Source organism: Psammomys obesus, unplaced genomic scaffold, assembly GCF_907164565.1.
Source record: "Psammomys obesus unplaced genomic scaffold, mPsaObe1.curated_primary_1811, whole genome shotgun sequence".
Taxonomy (NCBI): domain Eukaryota; kingdom Metazoa; phylum Chordata; class Mammalia; order Rodentia; family Muridae; genus Psammomys; species Psammomys obesus.
In genome coordinates, this window is record NW_026592118.1 from 15,128,991 (window position 1) to 15,145,126 (window position 16,136).

Here is a 16,136-nt window from a genome sequence, read left to right on the forward strand (position 1 = left end):
ACAAACCGTGCGGGGTCCTCACTTGTTGGGTTGATGGCAGTGGCCGAAACTGAAAACCGCTGCTTTGTCTGAGAAGGAAGGGGTGGGGCTCACAGCGGCTGCAGAGAAGCTCAGCAGTTTAGCTTCCCACCACCCTCAGGACTGCGTGGTGGGCGGCGTGGAGGTGTTCTCTCTGGGTACCGGGTCATGGTCACAGGCACTATTGTCTCATCCAGACCTCCAAGTCTTTCATTTTTAAATCATTCATAGTAAGGACCGTGGAAACGTAAACCATGAGATAGAAGATAAACGATGAATAACCACACCCGTGAAGTAAACAGAGCATGTAACTTAGACATGTTTCTCAAAAACTTTAAATGTACCTATCAGGGTGGGGTATAGCTCAATGGTAGCACTAAATAATAATGATAATAACAACAACAACAACACATAAGGCCCTGGGGTCAGTTTCTGCAATCAGTCAACCAGCGATATTATTTATTTATTTATTTATTTGTTTATTTATTTATTTAGCTATATTCACCTTGTATCCTCATTGTAGCCCCCTCCCTCATCTCCCCCTAGTTCCACCCACCCTTCCACTTCTCCCCCTATGCCCTTTCCCTAGTCCCCTGATGGGGGAGGTCCTCCTCCCCTTCTATCTGACCCTAGCCTATCAGGTCTCATCAGGACTGGCTGCCTCATCTTCCTCTGTGGCCTGGCAAGGCTGTACCCAAAGAGCTGGCCACTGAGTTCATGTCAGAGACATTCCCTGATCCCCTCACTAGGGCACCCACTTGGAGACTGAGCAGCCTACACGAATCCTCTGTGCAGGGGTTCTAGGTCCTCTCCATGCATGGTCCTTGGTTAGAGTATCGATCTCAAATTAGTGATATTTTAAATATTATTTATAGGTTATATCTACCAGATTCTTCTCTTGGCTATAACCTTGTTATTCAAATAGCTTAAATTAACAAGTATTTTTCCATTAACCTAAAATGAGAAATCTTTATTAAACCAGTCCATTTGCACAATATTAGTCAGAATGATGTTTTACCTTACCTACTTTCATTGTTGAAAGGAAAACTTATTCACTTGAATGTGCCCAGTGTTGAAGATTTGCTTGTCAAAGACATCTGTTTCCCCACGGCTGCTGTGTAGCTTGAATTTCACTTTAGCAGCTACAACCCCTGTTCCTGGCATCCCCAAGCTCGTGATTTACACACAGAGAGATGCTTGGAGAAGCCATCCAGGAGCAGCAGTCCTGCTTCAAGGTCTGAAAAAATACCCAGTAGAGGAGAGAACTGGGGTTGTCCTGGAGCTCTGACAGGTACAGTGTCCCAGAGTGATCCCAGACTGGCAAGATTAAGAGGAAGGACAGAGCTGGCTCATATGGCCACAGTAAAACTTCTTGCTAGTGTCCCTGGGTGGCTCGGGCTGCTTTTTAAGTTTCTGGAAAAGGGGTGTTTTGGACTGATGCCATTTTTTTCCAAGGTGATTGAACAAGGGTGTAAACAGCCTTCTTTTCAGTTCTGGGGGCTGTATACATTCCCTCTTGACAGCTTTATCTGGTCTAAAGTCAAAACACCAAGATTTATGCTTGGAATGAACTTGACATTGACTGCCTCTGAAGGCCCACAGAGCCTGCTTTGCACTCAGATGGCTATATAATCTGCCGACGTCCCTCATATTTTAAAGGACAGAACCTAGATTTGAGTGTATATAATTACTTGGGGGTGAAGTTGCTGTCAACATGCATCAATCATATTTTCATTTTTCCTTGTGAAATATTATTGCATACAACTTGTTAGTTCATTTTTATTTTGGTGTATGTATGAAAGTACACTCCTGTCATGCAGCAAATTAACGTAGGTTTTCATAAGTTTTAAAGCGCTTGAATGTATTCATATTAGTTAGCATTTATTGTGCTCTGTCTTCAGTAGTTCTATGTAGTGCTGTACCAGACCCAGGGGAATTGTGTGACAATATGAGGCCGATTCATACCCTGTTCTTAAATAGTTTGTATACATGAGTACTAGTCCAAACCCATAACTGAAAGCAAAAATACAGAAAGACCATCCATGGGGAGGCATCCCATCTCCTCCGAGGCCCTTGCTTAACCATTTTGCCTTTGCTTTCTCATAGTTTCAGTGCCTTGCTTTTTAGGAGTTCCCCTCCTTGGCGGTGTTTAAACTGCCGAGGCCATTGTTCTTTGGGACAGGAATTCCTTCTGTGTATGCATCCCTCTGATTCCTCTTCTCCCTCACACTCCAGCTTCTCGAAAGAGCGCCCTGTGTCCTCAGGGTTCACCCTGAGGTCTGTCCTCCACTGCTGGTGCACCACAGGAACTGACACCCACAAGGGCACCAATAGCCTACTAGGAAACCAGCCAGTCCAGGGCCCTGCTTGACCGGCCTCCTCTCTCCCAGTTTCTTCATGAGTTCTCTGCCTCACAGTGTCCATGCTGGGGCTGTAGGAGAGTCCATCTCACTCCTCGGACATCACACCTGGTGTGACCTCAGGCCTATGGTTTTCATCTCTGGAACTCTGTCCATTTGTTCGGTGCTGACTCAGAGCCAATCAGACAAAGCCATTGAGACCATGGACTGTGGCTCTCTCTGCATCTGAATTTCTGTTCAGATACTGTGTGGCTGTGAGACCCTTGTAAGTCTCGATGGGAAGAACTGTGCTTACTTTCCAAGTCACCCCACCTCATTCCTAAGAGCCTGGTCTTCCCGTCTTTATCCAAAAGGAATAAAGCAAAGGGATGAAATGCCACTGAAGCCTGAACGGCACCATGGCTGCTGTCTCAGTGTTAGTTATCATTCTGGCTTGTAAGCATGTTTTAGTCACTTTTTGCTCCTGTGACAAGCCAGCTGACAGAAGAAGCTTGAGGAAGAATGTGCTCGGTTTTGGTCACAGTTTGGGGTTACACACCATCGAGGTGGGGAAAGGATGGTGGAAGCAGCGTGCCGCAGATGCTCGCGTTGTATTCATAACCACAAAGCGGACACAGATGGATGAGCAGTGTCCAGCTCTCTCTCTTTTTGTGTAGTCTAGGGAGCTCAGCCCCAGAATGGCCACGCACACCAAGCTTAGGTCTTGCCACCCAAATTAACCCAGTCTACAAGCTCTTTCCAGAAATGCACAGAGGTAAGACTCCATGGGTCCTAATGCTCACCGAGTCCTGCCGTCCTTGTAAACCGACACAGGGACTGCAATTTAGGTGACATTTTAGTACCGTCAGGTCAGGTCTAACCTGCACTCTGCTCTCCTGTGACTCTGCCTCTTTTTATTACAGTTGTGAGCTTTAGTAAGCTCCCCCAACCACTACCAGATGGGAGCAACGTTTCACTGACTCCTGTCCCTCCATCAGTGCATTTAATAACCTTGCCAAATCTCGGTATCTGTTGACGCAGCCTTTTTTAAAATTTCTTCGTAACTACTGCCATGTTTTGGGTTCAGTTATTCCATCAAGTCACTTATTCTTTGGCACAAACTGCATTTGAAATGGTGGAATCTTGTGACACCAGCTTCCCAGCTTAGTCTTGCTTTCAAGGCCCTCTCCAGACTGTCTCTGCTTCCCTTTGCCTCTGCTCTCCCTGTTTCTGCCTCCTTCGTGTCCCCTTCCTCTTCTGCTTCCTTCCATTCTCCCTTGTCTTCCTCCTGGTGGTTCCACTTTCAGAATTTTGTTTAAATCTTAATCTTATGTTCTTGGACTCTTACATGCTCCATGAATAAACTATGTTTTTTTGAGTTCTCAAAGGTTAAGAACTTTTAAGTTACATAGCAACATTTTAAGATAATTTACCAACAACTCCTGGGATATTACTTTATGTTCTTAGATTTTACTCAAAAATTTTATTCATATCATGGCCAATTTTTTGAAAGGCATGTGGCTGTTTCCTCGAAAATATATGTCCATGGGCGTGTAGGGCAATGAGTCATAAGGTTTAGTCACTTTGGTCCTGTTATTGATAGCTCATAAAAGAACCAGTCTAATCTGAAAGAGTTTTCTACGTCATAAAGATATATTTTTGTTCTGATCCTGTTCAATTTATTTTAGGATACGAAAGAGGATAAGCTGCTGTAAAACACAAATCAAACTGGAGAATGAGAGAGGGAGAGAAGAGAGAAATAATTGCTAATACTGATGGTTTCTGTGTATAATTCAGCTGCCTTAAATATTAAGTAATCTTTTATATTGATCATAACTATTTCCAGAATACAGGGAGGACTATTTTCACTCTAAATTTATAACATTTTTGGAAGTTTAATTATCATACTTGAAGGTCAAATGGTGCTTTATTGCAGTAAAACACAAAAAGTAATAAAGAAATTATTCCTGGGGAGATGAAAGTCTTGGTTCATAGCTCATTAAATACTGACTTCACAGACCATGTCTAATTTGTCATATTTAGCTTTGGAAATTTAATACATTAGAATTTCAAATTAGCTGAAAAGATACGTGAGATAAAACTACCTAGGGCCTTTGAATTCCAAAATGATTTAAGAGGAAAAGTTCTGGTAGCCTATGAGAGAGAGAGAGAGAGAGAGAGAGAGAGAGAGAGAGAGAGAGAAAGAATGAGATTGCTTACCTAACTCAAAGACGGTCTTAAACACTCAGTGATATCAACAGACAGCTCAATTTCAGACATCTTTATTCTTCCCATTGTATTGAGGTCTTCATTGTCTCAGTGCTCTGCTCAATCAGTTGAGAAATTAGTGCTACAGTGTTTTGAAGTCACATGTTGACTTAGAAGCTTTCTTCTAAAAATAAGCCATTGGAAGGTAACACAGTTGTCAGAGAGGTACAGAGAAGTACAATCTCGTTTTCCTAGCATGCCTGGGCAACTGTGATTGTGTAAGATTCTGGTGGCCCCAAGCTTTAAAACAATCTGAGCAAACTGCAAGTTTTGATTTTTCCCTCTGTGTTGAGTGGCTCAGTTTCCTTTCCCACCTTTTGAGTGGCAGGAATTCCCTAATGAAAATCCAGTTAGGAGCTCCCTCCTAACTCTAATTCAGCCTTGTCTAGTAGAAATTTAATGTGAACCTACATGTAATTTTAAATCCTGTAGTAGCCACATGTAAGAAACAAAAATGAAATAGTTAATTTTTCTATTTAACACAGATTATGTAAAATATTAAACATTTTAATTTAATAGACAATATAAAATTATTAGTAAGACATTTTACATTATTTTGCTTGCGTTGGACTTGAAAATCTGGCATATGTTTTATATGTGGAGTGCATTAAGTATTAGAATATATCTTACTTATTTAAGATTTTATACATTTTAAGTTAAGAGTCACATGCCTGCCTATCCTTAACTTCTTAAAACTCTAAAAATAGATTGAGTATCCCAAAAGCAGAATATTCAGTATGTGAATACGTATTGACAAAATGTGTTCATTTTTCAGAAGAGTTGAACTAGCATTGATACAAAGCATGTGTATATTTCAAAACTGTGTACAAATGGATTCTTTTTTACCATCCTAGTATTGTTAATGTAATTTGTAGTGATAACACATGAGTTGAAAAACAATGTCACAGGAAGAAGCTACGATTGCTTTCTAAGGTTTTGCAGAGTTTAGATTATATCAGAACTTAAAACTTAAAATCATGCATAAAGTCATTGTACATTTCTAGTTTATTTTGTTTGTGTGTCTTTGTGTGTATAGTATGTGCAACTACGTGTTGGCCAGAGGCCAACAGCAGCTGTCTGGCTTCGTCACTCAGCTTATTTTTAAAGATCAGGTCTGTTTCATCTCTCTTCATCCTCTTTTTTAAGATAGGGCCTCTCCTTGAACCTGGAGCACACTGTTTCAGCTGCACTGGCTGTTCAGGTCTGCCTGTCCCCTCTGTTAGTGATGGGATTACAGATGTGCACCACCACATTTGGCTTTTTATATGGCCCCTGGGGAGCCTAATTCAGACCCTCATGCCTGTTCTGCAAGCACCCTCCCCACTGAGCTGTCTCCCTAGCCCTCTACATTTCTGGTTCTGAAGTTTCAAATTCAAGCCTGGCATCGTAGCAGGAACCTGTAATCCTAACATTTGAAGCCTGAGGCAGGGAGATTGCTGTAAGGTTTGAGGCCACCGTGGGCTACATAGGCACTCCAGGCCACTTTGGACTATAGAATGAGACCCTCCCTCCAGGACACCAGAAAAACACTCAAGTTTCGAGCCAGATAGTTTGACTTTTCCAACTAGCTGGATCCTTCCTGCAAAGCCCATGCATACATGGTGCCATGGAGAATGCGCAGTGTGCCATAGTCTGTCTTTGATTCCTGGCTATTTGGCAAATGTTCCTTTTTTTTTTTTTAAAGAAAACCATTCAGAGTTAACAATTCAGCGAGCCACCGTGGGACCCTTGCAACTTAACCAATAAGCATCAGCACAAAACACAAAATCTTAAAGCATATTATCTTCCACTTTATAAGAGTTCCACAGACGGCTCTAATAAACTTGCTGATGTTACTCTTCATAGAATCTGCTTTTTAAAGCAAGTATGTCCACGATGCATTGCATGTCAATCAGAAGCAGTACAGTACATGCCAGTCTCTTTTTAAAATGCTATTCATTCTGGATTCTTAGTCTGGCATATCTGAGCTACTGCCCTTCGTGGGAGAAATGGATTTTTCATATCTAGTTGAAATTCATTTTTGAAAGTTAGAAAAGACTTTTGTTGAGCATGTGTCTTGAAGTCTCACATTTTGGTAGGAAATTGGCATTTTCCTCAAGTTTGGAAATCATTCTAGGGCAGGGAAAAAATAACCATCAACAGTGTGATGTGGGCAGGGTCCTGTGTGTCCATCCTTCTTCCTCCACTCCTTGATATGTGCATTTGAACACACATCCTTCGTCCTTCACTCATAGATGTTCAGAAGATCATCATGTAACCATGATCAACCCCACAAATGGCCTTCGCTTTCAGTCCCATGATCCCATGCACCAGCGTTTCGTCTTCCTACCCCTTCTTCTTGACATTTTCACCAGGTCATGCTGTATGTGGGCTCCTCCACAGGCCATTTTTCCCTCTCTTATCTCTGCCTGCCGTCCTCTGCTAGTATTTGAAAACTCAGCAGGGAAAGCGTCTTCTTCATAAACCTGTCCAAGCACTCCCGTTCCCTAGTTAGCCTGGCCTTAGGATCGTTCTCTTCTCCCCCAGCCATACCCCTGCACCATCTGAACAGAGGGCGCTCCACTACAGTTGTGCCCACCTGAGAGTGACCTCTTTTGGGGTGTGGAGAGCAGGCTGGGCCTTTGTTTCCATTACCCTCTGAGATAGGTGAGCTCTTGGCATATCTGTCAGCTGTCACACTGCATTTATATTGTGAGCTTACAGGGTACTAAGCCTGTAAAATGACAGACCATCCATTGGCTGGGGATCCATGACTTTTAAATATAATCAACAGTGAGTTGGCCATCTTGTTTTAGGATGTTTGTTGGCTTTTTTTTTTCCTTCTTAATCCTGTAGAGCAAAAAGTCCCTAGCTGTGTGACTTATTTTGCATGAACTAAGTTCCGTAGCTGCATTTGTGATTGCTTGTCACTGGATTTTGCTTTTGTCACAACTTAGTCATTTTTCTTCTCTGTTCTTCTTTTGTCCCAGCTCCCACAGAAGCCTCAGCTCACTCACACCTCGGTAAGTGTCTAAGAATCTCCCCATCCTCTCCTGGCTGTGTGAGCACGCGCTGTGAGGTGGAAACTCTCAGCTGTCTGGGTCGCTGGCCTTCATCGACTGTGCTGGAGCAGAGAGCCTCCGGGGCACCGCACTGCCCCTCAAAGAGTCTCATATGTCAGCACCCTCTTAGAATCCTGGTCAGTGTCCAAAGGCCGAGTTTCTGCTGCCCGTCATGTCAGGGTGCAGAGGCAAAAGCCACGGGTGTGGATAAACTCGAGTCATTTTAAATTTAAGATTTCTGCTCAGATTCTTAGGTTGCAAAAGAGAGGCCATTCAATCATTTCTTCTAACATTAAGGGGAAGCTGTTAAGTGATTTCATACTTTTTAAAAAGTCACTGTGATTTCCTAATGGCGTGATTGGCGCGATGTACTCTGGCCCCAGCTATTCATAGCGAGGTTGTGGATGGCTGAAGGCACAGGTCCTGAAGCCAAACTGCCTACTTTGATCTCTTCACTGCTTGCTTGACGTTATGATGTTGATCAGGTAGCCTGCCTGTGCCCGCATATGAAACAGACTCAAGAACAGTACCTAACTCGCTGGGTTGGTATGCAGATGAAATTTCAATCCATGCAGTGAAAGGTGTGGTATGTCTGGTGTTAAATAGATACAAAATGTTTTTACCCACTGAAGGGGTTGTCTCTAGGAAACAAGTAACCATGAAGGGTTAAATTTAGCATGTTGTGTCAGCAAAGCAATTCCCTAACCTCTGCAGTTTAATAAGAGCGAAAGGGATCGTCTAAGCTGGTCCCAGTACTTCCTGGCGCCTCACAGTGGGGCCTCAGATAGGTCCATTATTTGTCTCTTGGGCTTTTCCTTTCAACCTACAAACCCAATTAATTTATTTTTCTCTTTGGAAAATCTGCCTTGAGAAGCCTTGCTTTTATGTAATGCTACAGCTCGGGGCTCCTCTTAGCAGATGAACACAACTGCTTAGAAGCATGCCTCCTGGCAGCCGCGACAGGCTGGTGACCGCAGTAGTGCAGCAGAGTCTTGGCCAAGCTGCAAACTCAGAGAGCTGTACCCTGTAGGCATGTCAGACACTGCATCCAAGTGCTCAGAGGAATCATTAAATCACCCCCCCCACACACACACACACGCTCGGAGTCTGCCACTGGCTTCTCTCCAGTGGATAGCTACCGTCTCCCTGTTCTCACGCCTCAGGCTTCATAGAGGAACAGTCAGGGCCCCTGAGTCCGTGCTGACTTGCTGGTTTCCACGGTTCATTATATGCTTGCCTGCTGGCATACCTGGAATTCAGGGGGTGCGGACTGCCACAGGTGGGAGGTCACCAAAGAGAATCTGAAATCATCCTCCCTGATACTGGAAGAGATTTTAATTACCCAGTGAGTTCAGAGAAAGACGTGACTAAGCCCCTAAAAAGCAGAAAATAATCGAATTTGAAAAATATAAAACTTGTTAAGGGTCTCTGTTAGTCAAGTGACATGATTTTAATTTTTCTGAAAACTAATTAGATCAAACAAAATTGTAAGGAAAAAAACAAACCCAGAGGATTCATATTATCCAAAATTTCCTGGGCAAGCCTCAAAAACTCTGATGAGAATGTTATTAAAGCAGTAATTAATTTCTCTTTTCACACTTCGAACACACTTACATTGTAGCTGACCATGACATCATTTTTGTCTCTGCCAACCCTCTTTTCCGAGTAGGTGGGCACTCTACAGTGTCTGAAACTGATCTTTGGCATGCCCAAAATGCTAATGCTTTGGTAGGTGCTGAATACAGCTGCAAGGTGGTGATACAATAACCACTATATATGCTGGCATCGCAGATTTCCCTGAATTTTAAATTGACTCTGCCGTTATACATGACGATTAGTTATATTTACCGATATTTTTTTCCATGCCATTCTGATGGAAAACAAAGTGCAATTCAGGGTGCACTAGATGAATACTGAGTAAATGTGGGGAATCCTAAAATTCAAACCAGCAGCAACAGGGTTGACAGAAAGGACAAGGGAAAATGGGTCAGAAGAGTAAATGGTAGCTATTTTGGCTACAGTGACTAGCCAGAACTAGCTAGAGCATGCCACTGCTCCAGGCTTCAGTGGGCAGGTGCAGGTTTGCCCAGCCTGTGTCTCCATAGACGTGGACAAGCTCTGGGAGGCCTCTCTTCACTTTGGCCTTCCTGCTTGTGACCATTCAATAGTTTCGCTTTGGGGGGTTCAGGCTTCAGACTTCAAGATGTCTAAACAGTAAAGCCTTCACCCTCAGCATCAGCAGACAGAGCAATTACAGTTACAAAACGACGTATTTAAAAGGCAGTTTTAATTTAAAATACGAGTAGCCTTCACAGATGCAGCATGTTGACACTCAGCTAAATCCCCTCGGTCCTCTAATTCCTCTCTAAAGGCTCCCTTTCTCTCTCAGCTGAAATACACAGTGACAGCGTGATCCTCCGCGATGACTTTGACTCCTACCACCAACTGGAATTAAATCCCAATATATGGTAAGTTACAGAAATGTGTTCTGTTTTGAGTCGTGAAATGATGCTGACTTTGTTCAATTAAATTTTTTCTCCGTGGACGATCAATGATTGGAAATTCAGCTGCTGTTTGGTGCTAATAATGTATTGGTGAGAACCGTTAACTGTGGCTTGTGTGCCAGAAACAATGCCTACATTGTTTCACCCTTAAAATTGAATGTAGGCGTTCTCCAAACCCTTGAGTGTGTCTGGATGCATTTGAGTTTCCTGAGATGTTCCTTTATTATTCTAGTTTACGTTTACTTTTCTGTTGCGGTAGTAACCACCATGCTCAAAAGCAACTGGGAGGAAGAAAGGGCTTATTTAAGTTTACACTTCTAGGCTCATCATGGAGGAAACTCAGGGCAGGAGGCCACGGAAGGACACGGCTTACAGGCCTGCTTCCAGGTTCATGTTCAGCTGCCTTCCAGAGAGTGGCCACCAGCCTAGGGGATGGTATTGCCAACAGTGGGCAGGGCCCGTACATCAGTGAGTAATCAAAACTGTCCTGCAGGCCATTCTAACACAGGCAGTTCTTCAACTAAGGTTCCCTCTTTCCATCTGTGTCAAGCTGACAATATTAGCCACCATGTATCTAAAACATCAGGCTATAATGTATCTCATAATTAGCCTGAGTTGAAAAGGGAAATGTCTTACCTGAAGTGACAAACGGCTTCACCAGAACTTGAAATAGTTTCTCATATTAGCTCTCCTTATTATTTATGGTCCAGAAGGCTTTTAGGGATAAATTCCATGGGATTTTGAGAACAAAGAAATAACAAACTTAGATTCAGTCTACAGAAACTTTTGTATATGGTTTGATCTCCAAATTTGTTGGCTCTGTGTTACGTTTTTGCTGACCATAGACTAGGTCTGTCAGTCTTGAGCTGTTTGGAAGAGTATGTGGCTTTCTGTAATGCAGCATATGATTATGTGAATAGAGAAGAGCTTTTAAAAAAAAGATGCTAAACTTTAAACCTGAAATGAAAACCGAAGCAGGACTCAAGTTGAGAGAGTGAATGACACTCTTACCCTGGAGTGTCAGCCTATGAGAACACTCTGTCTGCTGTTTATTTTGACTGTTTTCACAAATATTTTGAACTTCAGTGGAACAATCAGTTAGCATGCTGCTCACACAAATAATTAGCAGTAATTACTGACGCAGAATTTTTTTCCCTCAAGTAGTTAATTGTTCAGTAGTGGTTTAGAGACATGTTGTTCAGAAGTTATAAATTTTTGACAGAAGCCTTTAAATGTAATAGTACAGGACCCAGAAGAGGCCCCATGCCCCAGCAGGATTTTTCTGGAGAAAGTGACCCTCAGATTGAAAGCTGAAGATGGCAAATGCAGTGCTGGAGCTTCAGTAGTGTGGAAGGGACTCTTGTCTAGAAAGAGATATGAGTCTAACTAATGTAAAACAGAATAAAATATTACTAACCTGGACAGACTCATAGTGTCTTGCATATTAATTAAGAAAACAATGAGCCAAATGGGATCCTCTGTTCTAGGAAAAATCAAATTCCAATGACTTAAAATAAATGGAAAATTGTATTAAGAAAAGGTAAAAATAAAACAGTCTTAAGTACCATGTTTGACCAAGAAAAATTCTTGCTTTTCTTTCAACATTAATCTTTTTTGTATTCCATTAATATAGATGTTAGCAAATGATTTGCTTATTTCAAGGAAAAGCTTATTTCTGCCTAGTTAACTCACAGTCTTCAGTTTTCTTGACAAATACAGAATGTGACTTTTATGTGATTCAAAATGTGTTGTTTTTTCTTAAATCAATGAAATATGATTGATTTTGCTTCAACCATTTTCATGATTGATTGGGTATGATATTTCCTGGTCAAAATTATGGATTTTATGTCTCTTTTATTTAAGCTATGATTTTTCCACTCTTCCTGACACTTACCTCGTTTTAGCCTCACAGAACCATGCACTTCTGCCAGACATGCTTCCAAAGGGGTTTAGTTCTACTTGACTGGCACAACCCTTTCACATCATTCATTCATTCATTCATTCATTCATTCATTCATTCATTCATTCATTCCTTTCTTAAAAAAAAAAACACTGACTATTGCACTCCTACTTGAGAAGGCATTTTGTTAACTACAAGTGGCCCAGTCTCTGAGAGCAAGCCAGTCTGACTTGCTAACTTGGCACCCTGAGAAAAATAAAGAGCTCCCTTCTTTCCATGACCTCCATTGCCTGCAACAAAATGAGGAATTGAGTTGTTTCCAGATTCTGGCTATTAATGAATAGAGCTACTACAAACATGGTTGAGCAAATGTCCTTGTTGTGTACTTGAGCCTCTTTTGGATATATGCCTAGGAGTGGTATAGCTGGATCTTGAGGAAGCACTATTCCTAATCATCTGAGAAAGCGCCAGATTGATTTCCAAAGTGGTTGTACAAGGTTACATTCCCACCAGCAATGGAGGAGGGTTCCCATTTCTCCACATCCTCTCCAGCAAGTGTTGTCACTTGAGTTTTTGATCTTAGCCATTCTTATGGGTATAAGGTGAAATCTTAGGGTCATTTGATTTATATTTCCCTGATGCCTAAGGACACTGAACATTTCTTTGAAGTGTTTCTCTGCCATTCGATATTCCTCTATTGAGAATTCTCTGTTTAGCTCTGTACCTCATTTTTTAAATTGAATTACTTGGTTTGCTGCTTTTTATCTTCTTGAGTTCTTTATACATTCTGGATATTAGTCCTCTGTCAGATATAGGACTGGGGAAGATCCTTTCCCAGTCTGTAGGCTGTCATTTTGTTCTGACAACAGTGTCCTTTGCTTTACAGAAGCTTTTAGGTTTCATGAGATCCCATTTATTGATTGTTGATCTTAGAACCTGTGCTGCTGGTGTTATGTTCACGAAGTTGTCTCCTGTGCCAATGAGCTCTAGGCTCTTGCCCACTTTTTCTTCTGACAGATTTAGTGTCCCTCAATGGAATGGTGGATTGAAATATTGTGGTACATTTACACAATTAAATACTATTCAGCAATTACAAACAAGGAAATCATTAAATTTGCAGGCAAATGGTGGGAAGTAAAAAAGATCATCATGAGTAATCCAGAAACAGAAAGATTCACATGGTATATACTCACTCATAAGTGGATATTAGAAATATAATATAGGATAAACATACTAAAATCTGTACACCTAAAGAAACTAAGCAAGAAGGAGAACCCCAGAAAAGATGATCAGTCCTTGTTCAGAAAGGCAAACAAGACAGATATCAGAAGAGGGAGATAACAGGGAACAGGACAGGAGCCTACCACAGAGGGCCTCTGAAAGACTCTACCCAGCAGGGTATCAAAGCAGATGTAGAGACTCATAGCCAAAATTAGGGCAGAGTTCAGGGAATCTTATGAAAGAAGGGGAAATGTGAAAGACTTGGAGGGGACAGGAGCTGCACAGGGAGAGCAACAGAATCAAAAAATCTAGGCCCAGGGGTCTTTTCTGAGGCTGATTCTCCAACCAAAGACCATGTATGGATATAACCTAGAACCCCTGCTCAGATGTAGCCCATGGCAGCTCAGTTCTCATGTGTTTTCCCTGATAAGGGGAACAGAGGCTGTCTCTGACATGAACTCAGAGGCTGGTCCTCCCCATCCCACCTGACAGTGGGGAGCAGCCTTACCAGGCCCCAGAGGAAGACAATTCAGCCAGTCTTGATGAGATCTGATAGGCTAGGGTCAGGTGGAAGGGGAGGAGGACCTCCCCTATCAGTGGACTAGGGGAGGGACATGGGAGAAGAAGAGGGAGGGATGGTGGGGATGGGAGGGGGCAAGGGAGGAGGCTACAGCTAGGATATAAATTAAATAAATTGTAATAAATTTTTTAAATTAAATTTTTATTTTTATATTAATTACAGTTTATTTACTTTGTGTCCCAGCTGTAGCCCTCTCCCTCTCCCTCATTCCCTCCCAATCCCACTCTCCCTCCCTCATCTCCTCTCTGCCCCTCTCTAAGTCCACTGATAGGGAGGTCTTCCTCCCCTTCCATCTGATCCTAGCATATCAGGTCTCATCAGGACTGGCTGCAATGTCCTCCTCTGTGGCCTAGCTAGGCTGCTCATCCCACGGAGGGAGGGGGAAGGTCAAAAAGCCAGCCACTGAGTTCATGTCAGAGACAGTCCCTGTTCCCTTACTAAAGAACCCACTTGGATACTGAGCTGCTATGGGCTATGTCAGACAGGGGTTCTAGGTTATCTCCATTCATGGTCCTTGGTTGGAGAATCAGTCTCAGAAAAGACCCCTAAAATGAGGCTTGAGAAGTGACTGAGTGTGGGAAAATTGCTACCATGCCTACACATGACAGGTCCTTCCTCTTCCAATTCATTTCTCTCCATTCTTCTCTCCTTCCTCCCTCCTTTCTTTTTTCCCTCTTTCGCCAGTTCTTTTTTCTTTGCTCTCCTTCCTCTATCTATCCGTCATATTCTTCCCCCTCTGCCACATTCCTTCCCTTCTTTCTGTGATGGTATTTATACAGTGGACTATGTTTCTTCTAAACCCAGATATGAGTCTTAAAGGCAGTCTTAATCCATTTACCTGAGCCCTTCAGTCTTATTTTATCACATTTGCATGAAAAACAAACATCAAGTTAAATATGCCTGTGTTGCATTCTCTATGAATACAATGACAACTGAGTGGTAGGAGAACCGCAGGGAAGGACAAAGAGCATCATCCGGTGCCTGAGATCCCTTACACATAAACAGAAGCTCCATGAACTCAGAACCAAGATAAAGGTCGGGACAGCCTTGAATGTTGATCCTAGCTTTCTGTCTTGCTTGAGACAGGGTCTCCTTGTTGTTCTCTGTAGAGTGTACCAGAGTATCTAGCCTGTGAGCTACAGTGGGTTCTCTTGTTTCCTCATATCTTGCTGTAGGAGCTCTGGGATTACAGACATAACACCCTATCCTGCTTTACATGAGTGCTGAGGATTTGAACTCTCATCCTCATGCTTGCTTGATAAGTGCCTTACTCACTGAGCTGTACCCCCAGTGACCTCTTTAATATATTTAGGAAAGTGGCAGAGCCTCACTTTGATTTCAAACCTTCTGGATAGTTTTCACTCTCCTGAAATCTGTTTCCTCGGTACACATTTGTCTCAAATGAGAACTTTGTCCTTTATAATATAGTCTTTGAGTCTCGTTATGTCACAAAGGCAGTGAAAAGCCTCCTGGAAGCCTGGTGATGGTGTGGAAAGGATCATCTTCCCTGTCACCTCTGAGTGTGTCTCTGTGGCCATGCCACATATCACCAGAGAGGAGCCAAGTGCTTCTTGTGGCACTTTGACCCACATTCCCACAACTAAATACCTCACCATATAATCCGCCTGAAAAGAAAGATGTGATACTTACATGTTTTCTCCTACATGGTTCTAGAAGCTTCACGAGCATTCATTGTTCAGTGTATAATTCCAATGGATAACCCAAAAAATCAGAAATAAACTACAGTTATAACTTTATTATTTGTATGAACAATCAAAAAGTTAAAAAGAGAGAGAAATGAAGAAACCACTGTTACAGCTGCTTAATTTTAGATCCATTTTAAAGTTCATTCACATAGTTGCTCATATTAATTTCTTCTACTGTCCATTTTCATTCTACTTGATGCAGCTTTTTACTATCTTGTTTGTTTTATTACAGATAACTGCACATGAAATTCAAAAGCTAAAAGTGATGTTGCTATGGTTATGAGTAAAGGGGTGGTGATGCGGCTCTGCCAAGTGATGGCCGTGGTGTGGAATCAGGAAGCTTTTTGTACATGAACATAATAGTGAATGAACTGTGTGTTTTCTAAACAGTTTAAAGATGTGAATTGATTTAAAAAGTGATCATTTCATTTGGTGAGAAGATCAATGAGTAAGAGAATATAAACAATAACAAGGCCTTTCCCTCTATGATAGAATTCTCTTCTCTCCTCTTGTATTCTATTCTATTCTATTCTATTCTATTCTATTCTATTCTATTCTA

The 16,136-nt window shown here is 42.1% G+C and overlaps 1 protein-coding gene across 1 annotated transcript in view; it reads left to right on the forward strand.

The window, feature by feature from the left end:
- Nucleotides 1-16,136, forward strand: part of Reln (reelin) — a 423,857-nt gene that overhangs the window by 181,315 nt on the left and 226,406 nt on the right. Inside the window, exons 5-6 of the mRNA XM_055612891.1 lie at nucleotides 7,595-7,627; nucleotides 10,056-10,134. Coding sequence (XP_055468866.1) covers nucleotides 7,595-7,627; nucleotides 10,056-10,134 — 112 coding nt within the window. The remainder of the gene's footprint in view (nucleotides 1-7,594; nucleotides 7,628-10,055; nucleotides 10,135-16,136) is intronic.